Consider the following 20,197-nt stretch of genomic DNA (forward strand, 5'->3'; position numbering starts at 1 on the left):
CCTCTCCCTCTCCCTCTCCCTCTCCCTCTCTCTCTCGCGCGAATAACGGCTATCTCCAGGCTCCCGCCATTTGTGCAGTTGCAAAATACAGGTAAAAGTCGAGTTCGATTGAAAATTTGAGATCGAGTTCGAGCACTAGCCGAGCTTATTAAAAATCATATTTACGGTACATTTGTTTGGGGGAAAAACTTTATGATGGAGGAAGTACTTTGTGGGAAATTATTTCCGGAAAAATTATATTTTTTATGTAATTTAAAAAGTTTTATGGAATTCGAAAAAAAAAAATCAATCTTATTTATCTTAGGTAAAAAAAATCGAATTTTGAAATTATTTCTTTTTTTTTTTTTTTCCTCATGACTATTGAGTCTTGGTGTTCAGGACAGGTATATCATGGCCATGCTTGAGTCCATTGAGGTTGGCTTGGGGCCTAGTGCCCATGCTCATGACCATTAACTCATGATTAAACGTAAAGTTTCAGATCCAAACGTCAATATTTAGTTATAATTTGAAAATGCTCTCGGTAGTTTCGAAAAGGAAATCATTTTCTTGAATTTAAGTTTTTGTAAGAAAATGAATTTTTTTTCGATTGAATATGAAAATATTTTCCGTTCACTCATTGTTTTAAACAAACTAAACACAAGAAAATGAGGAAAATATTTTCCTGAATTTTTTTTTTTCACAAAGCGAACCAACCCTAGTTGAATTCGTTTGAGTTCAAGCCACGAATTCGAGTTGAGTCGAGCTCAAGTTGCAAACTACGTTGACTCAACGCAGCTAAACACAATCCCCCGCCGAATTTATATGGGATTCCACCAAATTTTACGGTTTACATTCAATTCTTACTAGTTACTACTGTGAATAAATCACAGAACTCATAATTTGGATTTCATTCTTAATGTAATTATAAATTGTGACCATGAATTTCTTTTATAACCTTGACCAAGGGATAAAAATGGACAGCTCGATCATACATCATTCTGCAGCTTGATTGGTGCGAGATTTATCTAATTCGACATTAAGCCTTATTTGCGAATTATTTCCATTCGGTCATGATCCTAGCAAGGCAAAACACAGAAGATCGCATCTATTCTCATGGACACTGTCTGAACAAAAATCCCGGTAGGACTACAATCTAGGAAGTATTGACACTCTCTAGGAATTTTCGTGTTGTGTACTCTCCAACACTCTCGGATACTCTCCGACACTCGATCAATATGTGTCGGAAAATTTGACGCCTGATCAATTTCTCTCACACTTTTCAACACTTGAGTTGGAATTTCAACATGTTAATAAACGAATGGTCAAAATATATATGTGAAAAATAAAAATCAATAATAAAAATAATAAATTAGGAAAGAAGAAAAATCTAATATTTTCTTCTTTTTTTTTTTTTGACTTTCATTTTCTGTGATACATAATTCATCCTCAAGTTTTTTCATTTTTCTTTCGACACATCGACACGCAAATTTAAAATGTGAATTACTTGTTTTTTTCTTTCCAAATTATATGGATTTGTCGAAATAGAGTTGAATTTGTCAAATTGAAATAATGAAAAATATTAATAAGCGGTGGATTAATATTTGGATTAATATTTTTAATGTAAATTTATTATAGGATTTTATTATTATCTATTTATTTATGAATTTGAATCATATTAATTCGAAAATAATAATTGATTATTTATATATAAAAGATACATTTAATATATAACATGTTCCAACATGTCGAAATTATCTATTTTTTAAAAAACGACGTGTCTGCGTGTCATGTCGTGTCGCGTGTCAGAGTGCTACTTAGGCTACAACAGAATAATTCATAAGAGAATGAACATGGACGGATCTTCCCGACCCAAGAGCACTAGCATTTTTCCATTTGTTCCGATCCGTTACTGTGACTCGCGGAATCCAGGAGATATGGCGGACTGCTATCTTAGCAAGCTCAAAACGAAAAATGGCATCCTTCGTGCATTGGAATTGTCCGGGAACTCAGGCAGGCAAATCATACCACAGCAAGAACAAGCCAATTAAAATTTCTGGCGGAGAAACCTTACCTGTCTCAGTATAAGAGCCGAAACAGATTAACGGAGAGGATCAAGATGCAAAAGAAGGGTACAACTACCAGGAATCGATGATGGTCCGCCGTTAAAGAGCGTACAAGAGCCCTTCGATTGACTTGTCACTAGACCACCGTCGGAAGTATCGAGTATTTATCCACACGACCGATACATCGCGCTACCTTGGGCCTTCCTGAATGTCACTTTCCGCCAACACACACCCTTCTCCACAGGGCCAAAATTGTGAAACATTCTCGGAATGCATTGCCAACTCTCTATACTGATTGCACATAATCAGCACAGATGATGTAGAGCTTATGTATACCAAGCAGGAGTTCCTGAGTTCTGGTCATCAGAATAAACGAGATTCACCAAAATGCAAACTTCAATGGACTGACTAGGGTCAACTTTGAGACTGCTGTTGAGCTTCAGCAATAGATGAATTCGCAGACTCACATGATTACTTTCTAAACGGCCAGAGTACGTGAACATCTCTGCTAGACGAGACGACTATACTGACAATTCTCCACTGAGCTGCCCCTGAAGCAAGGATAAGATTGTGCAGCTTTCTGAACCACACGCTTGTATTGTTCAGTTCATGTCGAGCACACCGGAAGATGTAACCGCATAATTTCGTCCCTCAAAGTCCCCCTTGATCAGGATAGAGCAGCAATCATTTCTGCTTCACCCTCAACTGATTGTGAGGTTGACACCAAAGATCACCATGCATATTAGTGTTGACAAACTAAGAATGAATCAAGTAGATTGGTCCATTCATCAACAGTGGCATTTCTCTTTAACAAGAAGAAATTCCAGGACAGGAGGTAAACTCACTCACTACTTGCTCTTGGAGAAAAAAAGGGGCAAGGATCAGGCAGGGAGGCTATCATAGATGAGTAAAGGGCTCTCAGAGAGCGAACCCCAAGATTCACAAAATTTCGCCATACACTGAACTAAGTACAAGCACAGAGCCTATTCAACTTTACACTTTACAGTGCATCAGGCACACAACTTAACCCTACAAACACGAGGAGCTAACTCTACTGGTGAGTACAAAAGAGAAAACATGTAAGATGATTTCCTAAGGAACAAAAGAAAGGGAACAGCAAGCATACTTCCTAGTAACAAAGCCTTGAATTTCAGTGAGGATAACAGAACCTCCGATGCAACAGAGTAATTGAACAGATGCCCTCTTAGACAAAGTGCTGAGTCTGCTTACATTCGCAGTATCCGCAAGGTGTGGATTTATGTATTCAACAAGGAAAATAGCCGAGCAATGGAGGAAATAGGCACGTATAACTAGGGCTAGACAAATCGATCTTGATGAATAATACTAGGGAACAGACATGGGTTTCAGTGAATACAAAAACAACAATATGGTAGATGACACTATCGGGCAAAGGTCAGTGCATCAAGCACTTCACAAGAATGATCAGCAAAAGCCACTACTTCATTCACGCACACATTCTCCACTGCTTGATTCTCGACATCCTCGCGATCAAGATAAAAGCCACAGGCACAGAAATAAAGAACCATAAACTGAGCGCCTCTTTCATGTAGCTATGGAACACCAAAGCCCAAAAAACCAATCCAGTGAAGAACATAATCAATATTTAAGAGGCGAAACCAGATGATTAAACATGGGAAATAAGCACATTCAGTCCAAATCAAAATTCACTTCATGAAATGACAATTCCTCTTAGCCTGCGTGATTCCCAGAAACAAAAAAACGAAAAGAAGCGAAAGAAAGATCGAAGACCCGAAACTGAGCTTCACATTTGGTTACGATACAAAAGACTGTCCTCAATTAATTCATTCAGTCAAAAAAGAGCTAAAAGGATATTAAAAAAAAAGGAAAGAACGAGGATCGAACTAAGCAGAATCTTCAAGTTCATTCATCTTCTGCTGCTGCTGCTTCCTCTCCATTTCTATCTCGTACTGCCGCAATCTCTCCTTCATCTTCTCCTGCCACATGCCAAAAATCGCGAGTTCCAACACCCTCAAACATAAACCCAGAATCCCCCAGAAGCAATTAAAAACGAAGGAAAGATCAAAATCAGACCTTGTAGCTGATCTCGACGCGGTGCATGACGTAGAAACCCAGGACGCCGCCGAGGATGGTCCCGGCAATGATCCGAACGTAACCCCACTTCTGCGAATACGGAGGCCCCACCATCAGCAAACCGCTCCGTTCCTCCGCCGCCTCCGCCGCCGCTTCCTTCACTCCCCAGTCCCGGTCGCCGCAGCAGTGACGGCGAGCCGCCGGAACGCCCCCGCTACTCGAGACGTCGGTCGTAGCTGATCGGATTGCGCCACCGAACGGCGCCGAGCGCGAGCCCTTTTGACGGCGGCTCGCTCGGTGCGCCCCCGCGACGGTCGAGAATTTCGGATGCGCGCAATGCGGCGAGTTCGAAACGGTGCACTGCTCGTTCCAGACCGCCCCGGTCAAACTCGGTGATGCGTCTTGCGCTTCGGCTCGGTTTCAGAGGGACCGTAGATAACGAGGGGCGAGCAGAAAAGCCCGTAAAGCCCACACACCAGGACCGGCCTGATTTTTTTGGGCTCTGACAGGCCAGGGATGGCCCACCGGGCTTAAAATGTTTAGTTTTTTTTTTTTTTTTCAAGAATAATGGCATAAATGATATTGAATTTTGGTGTGATCTTAAACTTTTAAAAATATTCATTGTGATATTTGAATTTTAGAAGCAACTTAATATAATTCTTAAACTTTTAATCTATGTTCTATTTAGTTCCCGGATTATCTGAAAATATTCGATTTTGTCATTTCATTAATTTAAGTTTAAATATAACATTAAACATTTTCATATAATTCTATGACTTAATTTAATATATACCAAAATTTTATAGATCACATCAAATAAATTGAAGTTTTAGGATCATATTATATATTGAACTGATTTAAAAAATCATATTAAATAAATTAAAATTTCACAGATCACATTATACTTTTAATCTAAGTTAAGAGATGATTTATATCAATTTTTTTCCTTTTTGTAGTGTGGGATGACCCGGACGGGCCTGACTTAATTTAATGAAATGAAAATATATATAATCATAATAAATATTAGGGAAAAAAAGCGCAGAAACCGGAAAATTTGAAGTCACCGTTTCACCAAGCCAAGAGCAGCTTCAAAAGAAGCAACTGGAGAGAGCGAGATCTGCAGATCCCAAGTTGAATCACAGAGAGAGAGAGAGAGAGAGAGAGAGCGTCGCGAGAACGTCAAAGCCAAAACCCAGAATGCGATTTCATCATTAGTGATGCCGTGCAGGTCGATTCTTGGTGGAGGTACCGTCTCCACGTTTGTTGTCTACTGCCCATTTGGTTTCGTTCCGTGATTCGATTCGACGATACAGATCTTTCGTGTTTAGCGATTGTTCAGATCGAACAATCTGTAGGCGTCTGGAATAACTTCCATGATCTATCGTCACCTTCCGTTGATCCGTGTCTCGGTTTTACTTGCAGGAAGCAAATATTGATGTGCGCGCTGCGGTTGGCGAGCTGGTGGGCTGATATGTTCTGCAAAGGAATGATTGATCTTTCTGAACTCTAGTTGGTAATGCGTATGCTTGTTAACGAGTTGGGGTTGCTTTGGAGTGGAAAAAGTTTTCATTTTGTGCAAAGGGTCTTTGTCAATTCAGAGACAAACCGACAGCTTCAGGCTGTTTAAGAATTTGAAGGGTTGGTTCTCTGATAGAGCGTATACCGCAGAGCGGAATCATCACTTTCTGCATTCAATTGTACCTTGGTTGATGTTTTCTTTCTACTGCGTCCTATGCATTTTGGGGGATTCTGAAATGTCCAGTTAAGGGCGTGACTAGGAGGAAAATGGCTGATCGGGACATAGAGATGCTCCGAAGATGAGAAGAGGGCGCTTCGCGAAGAATTCGATTGCCTTCGTGTGCACGGTTGTTTCGCTGTGTTGCTTTCTCGTACTGATTCTCTCGACACTCAGGCTTCCGGAGGTGTCATCCGGTAACGATGCCGTGGGATCTCACCGGACTACAAAAGCCGGGAAATTCTCCGAGAATCGGCGTTTAGGGACGTTCGGGGAGATGATGGTGGAAATGCTGCCACAAGACCTTGCCTTCACTGTTTTCGTCCCTTCGGAGAAAGCATTCGGGCGTGATCTGCAGCTGAACGCGACTGAAAGTTTTGCTGCGGAGAACATTAACAACACCTACGCGGTTGTTTCGCGTGTCCTCGGTTTCTCTGCCGTCCCGCGAGTTCTTACTTCGGAGACAGTGCCCGTGGGCAAGGAGATCTCTTATGATTCGTTGTCTGGGTATGCTCTGTATATATCAAAGGCTGTCAATGGAAGGATAATAGTCAATGGAGTCGAATCGGAAAGTTTGGATACAAGGAAGGGCGAGATTGTTGTGCATATTATGGATGGAGTCATCATGGATGCTGATTTTAAACAATCGGTTCAGCCAGATTATGAAGGCTGATGACCGCAAGCCAGGGGAAGCATTGAACTGGATGATTTTCTTTCCAGCTAATTACAAGTAGTCAACTACCAACTGAACAGAATTGACCATTGCACAGGAGCAAAATATTGTGTACTTGTGTAGTGTATACAACAATCTCTCAAATTTGGAAAGTAGAAGTGATTAACACCCCTCTCTCTCTCTCTCTCTCTCAACAGCACTAGCATCTCCATTTAGCAAAAGGGGCTCCAAAACCACCTTAAAGAACAAAACATGCTAGTTGCCTCTGTAACTACTAAATAACGAAGTGTAAACAAGTAGTACTTTCGTATAATAATCAAAGTTGAAAGCAAAAGAACCAATTCGACTAATCGACGCAAGGAGCTCCTCGATCACACGATGCAGATGATGAGAAGAAAATCTTTTCTGAAAATTGATCCTGCATCAAGGCTTCTTAACATACAACAAAATCTTAAGATGGAAACGATGGTACGGCACAAATGGCATTGGTTTATACAGAGTATAAAGTGTGTTACAGATCTTCACTAGGCATTCCATCCCAAGCGGCTAAAATCCCGCAGACAGACAAGATGGAAGCTCACCGTGATGTGTAGCTTCTACTGTATGCAACTATTCACACTGATATAACACTACAGATTACAAGTGCCTAATAATACAACAAACATGTGACCGGGAATCCTAAAACCAAAATTTCCGACTCGGAACTAGCTACTAGACTGCCCTTTCCTCTTTAACTTCATGCCTTTTTCACTTAATTGCCGCTTTGGAGCTGGATCCACCAGCAGCACTCGCGACATAACAAAAGCCAAGAGTTCTTCATGATGAGAGAATGTAAAATCCAAATGGGCATACTCAAACTCATTATATATAACATTCACGCCAGATTTCTTCATCAGTCTGTAATGCTTTCTAACCATTGATGGCTTAATTACGGTGTCGTGCCTTCCAGCAACTAAATCAACTGGTATATCGATGAACCCGTAGTACTCGCCTATATCTAATGGCTCTGGAGATCCATAAACCTCTAAGTTGGTAGATGCACTCCCATAATCATACATTCTGAATTTCCCAGAACGCTTCATTTGTGCTAGGTGAAGGACCGCATTGAAGGAGACACCTGGCATGTCATTCATGTTGTAGTGAGGCAAGCCTAACACGCCAACCCAATTTGAGCTGTCTCCACCAACAACGCAACTCATTAGGGTTTGAACCACTCCTCCAACTGCAGGGTAGTTATGAAAGTCCCGAGCCAATTTGTTCAACAGCATCCGGAAAAACCTCGTGGGAATGTAGAAGGCAGGTATAAGAGGAGCCATTATAGGAGCCAATGTAAGGAAGATATACTCCACTAAGGTGAAAACTAAATTGGAGTCATGATGAAATCCAGCAGGTGATAGCAGAATCAATCTTGAGAGCCTATGGGGCTTCTCCTCAATCTGTCGTGTGACGACATACATTAGCATAGCAGCCCCACCCAAGCTATGGCAAATAGCGCAAAGTTGGAAGCGCTGATTGTTGTCTGTCTCTTCCACAATCTCCGGCTGGCTAAGTTTCAGTTCAGATGTTTTAACCTGGTGAATCTTCTCTATCATAGCTGGAATGTCCTCGGTTCCATGCTCGTTGATGGAATATCGCCAATATCTGCATTAATTGCTATTTGCTAATTTCAAACTCATCGATAGGACTACAAACTTTGCACAATAAATGCAAAATGGAGTTTTGACAATGTATCAAGAAATAGTGCACTTACTGTTGTGAGGAAATATTCTTATCATTGTGCTCACGGGAAACCAAACCACGGAAATTTCCCAGAAAAACGTCATATCCTGCAGTATATTGAGATAAGTCAGAAGATCATGTCTAATGGTTGCCCATGGCCAAAAATTGAGGTGATCTAAATATTGCAAGTCCTTGAAGAAAATTTTTGTACCTTGATCAAAGGCTGCAAAAGCTGGAGAACCAACGACCCCATTGGACACCCAACTGGCCAAGAAAATCCGCTAGTGAAAAGCAGGAAAAAGGACTATAATACATCTAATCATCAAACAAGGAATACCCATCTAACATGGTATTGAGCACATGGTAAAAATTAAAATATTTTGGAAAGAAAAATAGAAGATGAGTCAGAAAATACACTCGGGCAAGATGTAATTCCATGACTTGAAAGGACAGCAACAAGAAGATCAATCCAAGCCATAAATGATTCATAAACTGCTAGAAACATGAACTTTCGATCTGTGAATAAAGCACTCCAGACCACCCGGCACAGGAAAATACAGACTATACAAAAATAGAACCATTACAAGCAAAGAAGGAAAACAACCACCATTAATAATGACTGCCCAGTGCTTACCCCATCGATGAATCCAATATGCCATGCTGTAAATAAACTGCCTTCCGGGAATCACGTCTGTGGCAAAAGTTGACCCATAAAAACCCAGAGTTGCAACAAGATCACAAACTGAAATAGAAAATAAGTAAAATATACCTAGGGATTCTTTCCAAAAGAAGCACATAGCCATCAGAAGTGATGACATGAATTGCCTCATATGGGTACCTGAACAGGTGGCATGGTGAGAGGGTGCCCAAAAAAAAAAAAAAAAAAAAACCGCCAAGAAGAGAAAAGAAAGAAAAAGCCAGCAGCCTTTTTAACTATTACCCGAGCTCAGTTATGACATCTTGACATGTCCGAGCATCTGTATTTAGAGAATGATTAAAAGAAGTTCCATTTTGAGTTTCAGCTGGCTGAGTCTCAGGAGCAGAGGCATCCAACCTGCTGCCATCAATATCATCACTGCCAATGCTACAAGGAAAAAACCATCTCCACAATATTGCGATTACTTCTACCGGTGAGAGAAGGCAGGATGCTGCCTTATGAACAATATCAAACAGAGCCTCTATAAAGATTTCGATGGCTAGATGAAGATCCTGAATCAGTGTAAATAAATTAAACTGATGAGCACGAGGGAAGCATCTCTAATTGAAACAGCAGACCATCTCATAAGGAATCAACCATGGTGCCCTTCACCATACCTCAATTACTCCACGTCGTCTGTCAGTGGTGCGGTGTATGATGTGATCTTTGAGAGTGTGCAACTTTTTTACAGAGCTTACATGCGAAGGCTTCTCACTTTCCGTTAACAAAGCATTCCCATCACTACTAGAGTAGGAAGGATAGAAAACATGAGATACCATGGACAACAGAATCTTTGCTGGTAGCAAAATCCATGAAAGTATGAGCCTTATCCAACCCATTCTTCTCCCATCATATCTGCTGAAAGAACTAGCTCTTGAAACACGTGAGCTTTGGGACAATGGAGAAGGAGGACATATGTTGCCATCACTAAATTCTTCCTCCGATGAGTAATCAATGCTTGAAGATTCATCAGAATCCACAGAGAGTTCATGGATGAATTGATTGAAGGAAGATACACCACTGGATCAATTACAAAACCAATCACAGAGAAAGTTCATCAGCATCAGCAAACTGCAGTGTGAAGATGAAAATAATATTCACAGTTAAAAATATCCAACTGGAAAACTAGATTAAAACCCTACATCAGTTATTTTTCCTACAAACAAAAAAGCCTGCAATGCCTGATAAAAATAAGAGGGGCATGATAAAACCCTGGCACATACTAGCACATAATAAGTGCCTTCTTTTTCTTTTTCTTTTTTTCTTTTTATTAATTTATTTAATTTCCCAACTATTTCATTGACTCATCATGCAGGCCGATGAATCAACCAAAGCATAAGTAAAAACCAAGATAAACTAAACTCACGTTTCCATCCATCGAGGAAAGCGAGGTCCACGAAAAGTTGGCCTGAGCTCCCATCCATGAGCACCTTCTAGAATATTAGCCTTCCCAGGCAAGATGGTCAGCAGAAGTGCCGAAACCCCATTAATGAGCCTCACTATATTAATCAAAGATTCATATGTAACTGTTTTAACTGACCTGCACTAAAGAGGAACAGAAAAGGAATTGCTCATTGTTTTATCACAAAAGAGGTGCTTCACAGCTTAGCCAACATTATATACAATAATACACAATGAAAATTCACCAATGACCAGAAACTGACAATGCTTAAAAAGTCATCAGCCAACAAAGACGAGAAATAAGTGACTGATGCAAAGAACGGGAATTGCAAAACTAAAGAGCGATAAGTTATATCCTCAAAATCATATGCTGCTCCGCTCAAAACCTTACAACACCGATCCCGTTGACCAAGATCAGTCCGCCCACGATCAGTCCACGCCTCCAACTGCAAATGTTCGCAATTCACAACAAATTCACGCAGAACCCGGTCACCCATATGAGAATTTGTCAGACGACACTCGAGTAAAGATTCTTTGTCTGAGTCCAAAGACAAGACGGACGAACATTGCTGCGCCAGGACCAGAATCACTGGAGAATATCATCTAATGGCCACGACCATTCATCACAACATCTTCCCTTAGTGGCGCGAATCAATTTTCATTCAAATATCTATCTATCTTTCTACGAATCTAAGATAACCCGAGAAGAGGGAATGGGCTCTTCATAGTGGAAAGAAACTCCAGCACGGAAGAACCCCGTAATCTCATATCAGTTCAATCTTTCTTCCTCTCCAATAAACAACCCAAACCCATGATTTTGATGATCGCAGATCGATCACAACTGGTGGAAAAACAGTTGCTTGACATAAGATCACAGAGTGCGCAGCAAATTTCCCTCTGGGTCCCGATTGCTTTCGGGTCAAACCTCGAAAAACCCACAGCTACGGGAAGAAGGGGAAAGACAAGAACCGCCAATCTGAGAGAGAGAGAGAGAGAAAAAATGGCGAAGAACGACTCACTCTTTAGTGATTGCGAGCACGTTGTCGACCAGCCGCTGCATGTTCCGAAGCCCGCGCCAACTTCGCGATCCTGGTCTCGTGAAGAATTTACGAGCGAGCGAAGGGAAGGAGAGGTGGGATTGCGACTGCGACTTCTTCTTCAACCGCCACGAGAATGGCATATATAAATATGTGCGTACACACCAGAGGCAGAGATTCTTGAAACGAGAGTGCAATGGATCAATGATGGCAATATCCATTTATTAGTTTAGTTTTAACTTCCAAGACAGGGATTTCAGGCAGGAGAGAGAAGGTGGGGCCGGGGGAAGCTGGCGATTGGCGGAAGAGGGAGGCGCGTGGGATCGCAGCGGCGATGCTTGCCGTACGTCGCAAGTCGGCTGCTTACTTCTCGTTTAAGGGAGGGGACATGCAGGGACGCGGCGCGGGGGGTTCTGATTGGGCGGGGGGATAAGCGTCGTTTTCCGGGGTTCTTTCCAGCTCCAGCGTGTCGGCTGACGAGTGGCTCGGGACTGGTCGCGGAGATTGCCGCCCGTGCGCTGGCGTGGCGATGCGACCCTCGAGGGCAGATGGACGGTTGAGATGGGGAGGGAGAGTGGATACGTGGAGACGGCTTCCGAAGGAGGCATTTCTCTGATCTGCCGGCCGAAAGAAGCGATGCCAAAACCGAAAGGGGATGCCATCCACATTTTCTTCTTCCACAATAAACAATTTAGGAACGCGGGAAAAGCAAGTAAAAGATACGTCAAAATTGAGGTGCCCGGTTTATTGGGAAAGTAGGGAAATTTGGGAACATAATCATCCCGACACGCAAGACAATCCAAGATAAGTGGACAACCAACGCTCGCGTCATCTCTTCAAGGAATACAAATTGATAAGATTGGAAAATACCGGATTCAATAGTCAAAATACCCATTTCCAATTCTAGGTTTCCGCTTCACGTTAACTTGCCATTGTAGTGAAAGCAAGAAATATGATTCTTTGAAGTTAATCTTCTCCCACCGGGTTGAACTTACTCTTCTCCCAATCAATTCGACCAAACACGCATTTAGAGTAAGTCAATGATCAAACTGTGAAAGTCGAGTTCACAAAAGGAGAGAGAGAGAGAATCCAAGTGACGCTGCGCTACTCGTTGATATTTAAATGCCATCGGCGGTGGTTGCAGAAGTTAAAGAGGCATCCATAAGAAAAATTGGCCAAAATTTTCCTCTTCACAGTCAAGGTAAAATGTTCATCGAGTTCCCTGATATTCGCCATGCTTGCTTAAAACAAACGTTTCAATTCTTATGGAAACCCAAATGGAAGCCCGTCATCGTCCCCTAATGTTAAAGAGTAGTAGTGACAAAAACTCATAGATCCAAATCAAGTTTTCATATTGAATTATATTGCGATCCATTGGAAAACCTCAGTAGGTTTCTTTAAATGCGTAAGTAGCTTGGCTTCTCATTTTATCCATCCATGCAAGTTATCAGATTCACTCACGATACATGGCTTACTAAAAGTTTGCAATGTACCCTGGCCAAAGATTAAGCATCTAAATTCATGGGTGCAGGTGCATGTTGGACAATGAGCAGCAAAAGAAGCTCACATGTTCAGGACATGGTTAACGATAGAGAAAACATGTAGAACTTTGGAAGATGCAGATATAACTACAGCAATTTTATGTTCGGCTTCAGGATGAATCGTAGTCTATAAGACTGTCAGGTGTGACGATTGATAGCTAAAAATCAATCTCAACCAGAATCAACTCCAGGGAAACACTTAACTGAGCGCAGATATTCATGAACCGACTTTCTCGCATGATCCAGCAAGTGGCTCACATCAAGGTATCAAGACCTCTGGTTACGCGAGAAAAGAATCCAAAGGTGCACTTCATAATGCTTTACCTCCAGGGTGCAATTGCTACATATTGGATGTTGCCACAAGTGTGTCCTCTTCATCCACATCGCTGTCTTGAGTAAAGGCAAATTCTGATACCAGGGCCAGATGATCGCTCCCCACTTTCTGCAAGATCACGATTAATTCATATTCCGTTGCACAAAAAGAAAACGGTTGGCCCATATAATGAAAGGTAATTTGTCTCAGCATAAATTAACTCAGGAATTAAGGGGGTGACTAATCGAGAATGAACTTCAATTTGATAGGAAAATGCACACAGATGCGTGCAACTACTACCTATGAACTAGGTGAACAAATTCCTTGATAATTTACTGATCTTATATGTGGCCTACTAGCAAACTGTTACTTGAATTCTATAATTCAAGATTAAGAGAAATGGAGTAGAAGGCAGACCAACCGGTCAAGACTACTTGTGCGGATGCGGTATTCTTCAGGGTTTGAAATTTGTCCAGATGAACAGTACTGAGTAGCCAACCATCACCAGGGCATCATCCAAATTGAATCCTTAAAACTATAGCTCTTCAATAAGTTTTAAATAGTTTTTTTTCATCTGTCTTTAGATTTTTTACTTAAGACTGTGTTGTTAGCTTTCCTGTTGATCCAAAATGTTCAAGTTCTGTTGCTTGTCTATGGATCTAAATAGTCTGGTTTTCTTTCACTATGGAAACTTTGCATGTTTTTATCTTACTAAGGAAGATCATCTGCCAATAGTTACAGAAAGGATGAGACTGCAAACAATGTTCCTTGAACAACCCCTATGAATATCACAATCTTAAATAAAGTCCTTACTTTGCATGGCAGACCACCTGTTCTCCGAAGAACACCAACTGAGGGAGTGTCCAGAACTCTTGTTGGTACAACACCCTTTGAGTACCTGTACCGAGCAGTAAGCACCAACAGAAACGGTTAATTGATAGTCTCTCGCCTGCTGCCCACTCTCTACAAATACTTAGCATCAAACTGTTTTAGTGTGTGTGCGGGTGTGTGTGTGTGTGTCGGGGGGGATTCATCATGTAGTCCATTGTCCTATACAAGTTTTAGCTTGGAAATAACGAACCTTGTCACCTTTAGCTGAGCATTGTTTGGGTCAATGAGAATAAATGAACTGAAAGTAAAGGAAGAAATCTCTTCTAAAAATGTCTATAATTTCAATGTCCAACCACGACTTTACCAAATGGATCTGTTTGAGACAAGGGAATGAACAAGACAAATTTCATATAACCAATAGTGCCACAGCCATTATGGAATAGGCCTCCTCTGCAGCTGAGACCTTAGAAATTTAAGGTCTGGCGGCTTCATAAAGATGAACCTCCAATAGAGGTGATGACTAGTCCAAGTGCTTAAGAATTGCATCAGTCAATGCAATGCTATTACTGTGACATATAATCAGCTCTCAGACTCTTGACTATTTTTTATTCACCATTTTATTTCCATTTCCTAGCCTAATCAATGGATTCTCTAGGGAGAATCAAAGGCCAAAAATTCACATTTCAAGAGATAAGGTATTTACTTAATAAAGATGGTTTTCTTACCCAAGGTAGACCAGACTATACCATTATATACTAGTACTACTATTTATACAAACTGATATTTGTAACTGTAGTTCGTCATACATATAATTGCTTGATGCCATATCCTCTTTCCATCCAATTTGTAATAATACTATACATACATCGTTTGTAGCTTTTACTAAGTTATATGTCTAAACATTAATAAGGAGAAAAGAGATTGAGGTACTTATACAGTCAAACTTATGATTTTCTTCAACTCTCTTTCTTTTTCATCTTCACTTTGCTTATGGTTAATCTTTTAGTTAAACCTATATCACATACCATATATAGTCAACTGTCCCAAAAAATTTTGAGTGGTATGAAGTTGCAAGCGGTTCACCGTTTGAGCCCCTTGTTCTCGCCGATCCCTGAGAATATTCAAATTTGAAAAACCCCTCATAATCAGTTATCATCATTCTGGAGAGTAGATGAAAACCATAAATTGCCCTTTGCAGCAAAATTAAGAGATAAGGAACATACCCTCGTTGTGGCATAGGAGCTCTTAATATTCAATGGATGGGCAACAACCTCACCTTTAGCATTACCACCAGCAGTTTTGATTTCTTCGTCAGTCCAGCCACATGTCAAAAATCTATGATAAACAGCATTTCAGTATAGAAAATCTAACAAACATGAAATAATATTTCTAGCCATATATAGCGTAGGAAGAGAAATCAAGCTACTTTCTTTTAGATTGATATGTAGTGTAGAACTCCTAGACAAGCAAAATGGAGCTTTTCACACATTCAATGTAAGCTGAAGCTTGACCAGAAGCAGCAAAAGAGCAAATCCAAATTGATATACCTGTCTATCAGAAACAAAGAGTTACTTAAGTCCTGCTTTTCACCAAAAACTTGAGCAGGATGACAACTTCTTTGGCCAGATAATTCCCTTCGGTCATATGACATGATATCCAGCTGCAATGAATTTCAAATTCATTTCAAAAGGTAGCAAGACTTAGAATATGACATCATTAGCTCAAAGATCAGAATAAATGAGGAGAAGCTCACCTTCGACATTGACAAGAACTTGTATATAGCACTCTGGCATTAGCAAATAAAATATCACAACCGAAGGAATTCCAATTGACTGAGGGACCAATAAAATTACTGTGTATGATTTCTACCTGTGGAGTGGTGTTGAAATCGCCAGCAAGCAGAACAGGAATACTACCCCATTTTTCTGACAGAATATGTGCCCTTGAGGAGAGGTGACGAATCTGAAATGTAATATACCTCACATTTGAATTAGCAAAAGCAATTGTAAATTGATTAGGATAGCCATCTAATTAACCAAATGTATTGTGGGACACTTCCCCCACCTCATTTTCAAATGACATAAAAGATTCACATATTGCATTTGTGAATTTTGAGATACAAACTCCCGTTAGAAAATGCTAAGATAAGTACCATTAGATATTTAGAACTTCATTTATCATGTATTCTAGCAAACGAAATATTAATTTGTTTAAGTTCTAAAGGCATGCACAGGCAAATCACCACTTTTCAGCTTTTTGCACCACATTTAAGAATTCAACCAAAAAACAAAATTACCAAGACTGGAAAGGCCTTTTATGGTAAAGACATTCTTTGTACGTGTTCATCCTCCATCTTATCCAAAAAATTTTGTTTCCTCAGTCTTCCATCTATTTTATATAGACAAGCTGTAACTCATCTGTTACACACCACAAACTTCAAACTCCCCCCAAGACATGAAGCCACAATCGCACTCTTAGGATCATATGAATTCTTTCCAGTTTATAAGGTCATTGCAGCTACAATAATTAACAAACTAGTAGCAACGTAGATATCCTAGCTAAATACTCCCAGGATCTTTGGTTCCTCTTCTAAGCATAACAACAGAGGTCAATCATCAACATGCACATCTTTAATATTTTAGCCATCTAGTAAGATACAAGAGAAAACAAGGTCACAACACTTCACTGCTCACAGAGGAGGTCTGCAGTAGAGAGAACTTACTTGTCCTAGCTTTACATCTCCTCTACTCGGGTTATAGAGAACATGGATATTGCCAACAAGCAGTTTCTTTGACTCCGCTTTGCACGCCTTCCTGCAGGAAAAGAAGTGAGATGCGAAGAGAAAGCAGTTTTTTATCCAAATGAGTATGAACTGAAAAGGGGAAAAAACAATAGATAAATCATCAGAATCAGAATAGGTGTACTGAATAAATAGAAGAGCCATAATTAATCTTGTAGACAAAGTTAAATGTAGGTCAGTTTCAGTAAACTCTTGTTCAAGCTTCGCCATCTAGATGCCTACCTGAAAGACAGAAAGCTGTGCTACATTATCTCGAAGACCAAGTTCTTTAAACTTGATGCTCTCTTCTTCTAATAGCGAAAACCTAATTAGAAAATTTCAGACAATTGCAGTTAGTCAATACAGCTTTGTAGGGAGGTTGGTAACTCATGCCTCGCCGGTGTTCAACTCACTCGTTTGCTTTCCAAAATATAGCACAACCATCAACAGCATCTCCAGTGCGTCTCTGCCATTTCTTAATAGGTAAGCTCTGGATGCCTTTAGCCAATTATATAGTTAGGCAATTAAATCTTGGGAAAACAACGACCTTATAAGAACCAATATATCCTGCTTTCTCTAGAATTTTCGAGAGCTCGAAATACTTGTCCACCTCCTACAATCAAGCAAGCACCGATCAGTCTCCTTCTGTTCTAAATGTTATGCCACCAGAGTTAGCACTAATACCTGAGGAAAGATCAGAAAATATACCTGCAAGCAGATAATGTCTGGATTCCATCCAATCAGCTCTTCGCATATAACACGTTTACGCCGTTCCCATTTCATGTATAGAGGAGGAATATTTGTATATAGATCTCTGTGCTTTGAAGCATTTTTATCTCCCAGAATGTTGTAAGAAACCATGGTAAATTTCGCTGAAACAAACACACGGAACACCAATGGCAATCAACCTCTTATATACGTAACGAACCATAAAATCACACGAAGATATAAATTAAACCAAAATTGACGGCACCGCGGAATAATCTCATCTATATAACCTGCCTATAAACCATTCCAGGACACTAGATTGGGGATTGAGTGAGTTATACTCAGTATATACCGCAATCTGAGGAACTAGCAAATCATTTGGAACTCCACATTCAACAACACTTGCTTAAAATAGCACTCGCTTACGTATGGCCAATTATCACAAACAACGGGAGGTGAGACGTGACCTAATCTTTCCACGTTAAGACTGCGATTGTCCGACTTGGGATATCGCTCTCATCCGCATCAAAGAAGAGACGCACTAAACAAATCATTCCGCCATTTACATCCTCGTTCAGCAGTTAAACAATCGCGAACATCTGCTAAGTCAACAACCGAGCCTTTCGACCAAAAAAAAAAAAAAAAAACCGAGCCGACGAACCTCTCCGAACAAAAAAGAAGCCGGCCGAGAATCTCGGCAAAACGACACACCTTGAGAAGCGAGCGGCCGATCGGCCTCGATCCAGCTGCGGACGATCTCCGGCGACGGCCGGTCCTCCGGCGCGAGGGGATTGTACCATCGGCGGCCGTAGGAGCGAGCGGGCGGCGGGGGCGGCGAGGACGAGGGCTCCGTGGAGTGGCCGGAGCAGCGGAGCGCGGCGGATTTGCGCGAGAACGGGGAGGACGCCGGCGTCGCGGAGAGATGACTCGGGGAGAGTCCGGCGGACAGAGGCGGGCGCGCGCAGAGCCACGAAGAAGAAGCAGAACGAGGAGGGCGAGAAGGAGCTGCGAAGCCCATCGCGATCTCCGAAGCGAGGAAGGAGGAGGAGGAGGAGGAGGGGGTGGACTACTGTGCACTGTGCAGTGACCGGTGCACCGCCTTGGATGAAACGGATTAAGAATTGGCGGTTGGAAACTGCCAGGTAAAGAGCTTTGCTTTTATGGCGGATTCTCGAAATTTCCTTTAAATAGCGGTTGGAGTCGTTACATGAATCATTGATCGTATTTTCAAAAGTTTGAAGTATTTCGCGTAAAATAAAAATTAGAATTGCGAGATACGCACTATGTCTAAAAATGTAATATAAATTTTAAAACTACACGGTATTTTTTTTCTTTTTTTCACTTGATGAGAAACTTCATATTTAATTATCATGTAACATAAATTGCATCGCGCATATGAAGCGATGGTGTACTCCCATGAAGCACCAATAATCTCCGAGACCTTTATATCGTGTTGAATACTCCGACACGTTTTTGACACTTTTCAATATTACGTCAACACATATTGAAAAAACCGGTACTTAGTCAATTTTCCTAACAATCTACGATACTAGAGTTTGGAACTCTTATATATGAGTTCGGAATTCCGACATACATAGGGTTAATTAAAAAAAAAAAAAAATTAATATGTAAATATGTAAAAAATAAAAATAATAAAAGGGAAATAAGAAAAATATAGTATTCTTTTCTCTTTTGTTTTCATTTCTTGAGATGTACAATTTATCATTAAGTTTGATTTTTTCTCTTCTCTTCCGATGTGCTTTGACATGCGAATCTAGAATGTGGATTATTTATTTTTTTCTCTAAGTTTTATGGATTATTGGAATGGAATTGAATTTATCAAATTAAAAAAATGAATGATATTAACAAATAGTGAATTAATATTTTTAGCATAAATTTATTCTAGACTCTTTTTTTTTTTAATTATTTATTTATGAGTTTGAGTCAAATTAATTAAATGATAATTTATCATGCATAATATTAATGAACATCCACACCTATTGAGAGAGATTAGTCATTGTGAATTCAAACAAATCTCGTTCATGTCTTCCGGGCAAACCTTTACTCAAAAGGGGGACAAAGTGTTTTATGGATCCGGCACAATGATCGCTTATGGTAGTAGACTCAATCAATCACATGGATTGCATAATAATGCATCTTAATCAATTTTGTGTGAATTTTAAAATCTCTCACTTTCGATTGGCTTACTTCATCATGTACCATCATCACATGATCACTATGGCCAAGCACCTACCCACCTGATAGTGGACATGCATAGGGAATGTTGCGATTGGAGAACAGGAGATTTATCGCCACAAAATCAAGCACTTTGGACAATCCCTTTGGATTAAGATGTCGAATACTAGTCATTCCAACAGCGTACCACTAGTGTTTGACCTAAAAAAATTGAATAGAATACGGTGAATAAGGTAGAAACATAAAATGCTCAAATAGAACCTATTTGTTATATTATCCAATCACAACATATCCGATTTGGTGGATAAGCTATTGCTGCGAATCAAATTTGATGCGATGGTGTTGCTGTACCAACACAAGTATTTCTCCATTATATGAGTTATCGAATTATGTAAATTTCACTGAATTTATAAAAAACAACATCTCATACGTGACAAAATTAATCTATTTTA

General features: G+C 40.4%; 4 protein-coding genes across 6 annotated transcripts; 1 reads left to right on the forward strand and 3 right to left on the reverse strand.

The window, feature by feature from the left end:
• Positions 1 to 3,665: 3,665 nt before the first annotated feature.
• LOC104427777 lies at positions 3,666 to 5,794 on the reverse strand. The gene is made up of 3 exons (XM_039305278.1): positions 5,722 to 5,794; positions 4,116 to 4,528; positions 3,666 to 4,018 (listed from the first exon to the last, which is right to left on the reverse strand). Exons 1-3 carry the CDS (start codon positions 5,792 to 5,794, stop codon positions 3,926 to 3,928), a joined length of 579 nt encoding a protein of 192 aa, XP_039161212.1. The 3' UTR covers positions 3,666 to 3,925.
• On the forward strand, positions 5,167 to 6,697 carry LOC104426105. Its single transcript, XM_010039051.3, has 2 exons — positions 5,167 to 5,360; positions 5,538 to 6,697. The coding sequence occupies exon 2, from the start codon at positions 5,933 to 5,935 to the stop codon at positions 6,521 to 6,523; it is 591 nt and encodes a 196-aa protein (XP_010037353.1). The 5' UTR covers positions 5,167 to 5,360; positions 5,538 to 5,932; the 3' UTR covers positions 6,524 to 6,697.
• Positions 6,698 to 6,924: 227 nt separating this feature from the next.
• Positions 6,925 to 11,614, reverse strand: LOC104426106 (lipase member M). 2 transcript variants are annotated; one of them, XM_010039052.3, is made up of 9 exons: positions 11,360 to 11,614; positions 10,306 to 10,479; positions 9,557 to 9,959; positions 9,183 to 9,451; positions 9,012 to 9,080; positions 8,877 to 8,933; positions 8,454 to 8,506; positions 8,274 to 8,349; positions 6,925 to 8,164 (listed from the first exon to the last, which is right to left on the reverse strand). In XM_010039052.3, exons 1-9 carry the CDS (start codon positions 11,596 to 11,598, stop codon positions 7,228 to 7,230), a joined length of 2,277 nt encoding a protein of 758 aa, XP_010037354.3. In that variant the 5' UTR covers positions 11,599 to 11,614; the 3' UTR covers positions 6,925 to 7,227. The 2 variants fall into 2 exon arrangements, with proteins under 2 accessions (XP_010037354.3, XP_039160722.1); XM_039304788.1 differs by having other exon boundaries at positions 10,306 to 10,484; positions 11,360 to 11,498.
• Positions 11,615 to 12,829: 1,215 nt separating this feature from the next.
• On the reverse strand, positions 12,830 to 18,694 carry LOC104426107 (carbon catabolite repressor protein 4 homolog 3). Of its 2 annotated transcripts, XM_010039053.3 has the most exons (13): positions 18,261 to 18,694; positions 17,550 to 17,713; positions 17,389 to 17,454; positions 17,255 to 17,307; positions 17,085 to 17,166; positions 16,785 to 16,871; positions 15,932 to 16,024; positions 15,816 to 15,848; positions 15,610 to 15,722; positions 15,286 to 15,397; positions 15,088 to 15,173; positions 14,045 to 14,129; positions 12,830 to 13,360 (listed from the first exon to the last, which is right to left on the reverse strand). In XM_010039053.3, the coding sequence occupies exons 1-13, from the start codon at positions 18,565 to 18,567 to the stop codon at positions 13,259 to 13,261; spliced, it is 1,383 nt and encodes a 460-aa protein (XP_010037355.2). In that variant the 5' UTR covers positions 18,568 to 18,694; the 3' UTR covers positions 12,830 to 13,258. The 2 variants fall into 2 exon arrangements, with proteins under 2 accessions (XP_010037355.2, XP_010037356.2); XM_010039054.3 differs by lacking the exon at positions 15,816 to 15,848.
• Between the last annotated feature and the right edge of the window lie 1,503 nt (positions 18,695 to 20,197).

Source organism: Eucalyptus grandis, chromosome 11, assembly GCF_016545825.1.
Source record: "Eucalyptus grandis isolate ANBG69807.140 chromosome 11, ASM1654582v1, whole genome shotgun sequence".
Lineage (NCBI taxonomy): Eukaryota > Viridiplantae > Streptophyta > Magnoliopsida > Myrtales > Myrtaceae > Eucalyptus > Eucalyptus grandis.

What these genes read in the sequence shown, in the direction of transcription:
- LOC104427777 (XM_039305278.1), bottom strand. Translation starts at nt 5,794, where the DNA reads ATGATTCCGCTCTGCGGTATACGCTCTATCAGAGAACCAACCCTTCAA. An exon ending in TAAACAGCCTGAAGCTGTCG is followed by an intron (nt 4,529 to 5,721) that starts GTTTGTCTCTGA and finishes TCTGAAACCGAG; the next exon opens with CCGAAGCGCAAGACGCATCA. An exon ending in GCGTCGAGATCAGCTACAAG is followed by an intron (nt 4,019 to 4,115) that starts GTCTGATTTTGA and finishes GGCATGTGGCAG; the next exon opens with GAGAAGATGAAGGAGAGATT.
- LOC104426107 (XM_010039053.3), bottom strand. Translation starts at nt 18,567, where the DNA reads ATGGGCTTCGCAGCTCCTTCTCGCCCTCCTCGTTCTGCTTCTTCTTCG. An exon ending in CAGACATTATCTGCTTGCAG is followed by an intron (nt 17,455 to 17,549) that starts GTATATTTTCTG and finishes GCTTGATTGTAG; the next exon opens with GAGGTGGACAAGTATTTCGA. An exon ending in CAGGTGGTCTGCCATGCAAA is followed by an intron (nt 13,361 to 14,044) that starts GTAAGGACTTTA and finishes GTGATCTTGCAG; the next exon opens with AAAGTGGGGAGCGATCATCT.
- LOC104426106 (XM_010039052.3), bottom strand. Translation starts at nt 11,598, where the DNA reads ATGGATATTGCCATCATTGATCCATTGCACTCTCGTTTCAAGAATCTC. An exon ending in GACGACGTGGAGTAATTGAG is followed by an intron (nt 9,452 to 9,556) that starts GTATGGTGAAGG and finishes ACACTGATTCAG; the next exon opens with GATCTTCATCTAGCCATCGA. An exon ending in CTTTTGGAAAGAATCCCTAG is followed by an intron (nt 8,934 to 9,011) that starts GTATATTTTACT and finishes CTTTTGCCACAG; the next exon opens with ACGTGATTCCCGGAAGGCAG.
- LOC104426105 (XM_010039051.3), top strand. Translation starts at nt 5,933, where the DNA reads ATGAGAAGAGGGCGCTTCGCGAAGAATTCGATTGCCTTCGTGTGCACG.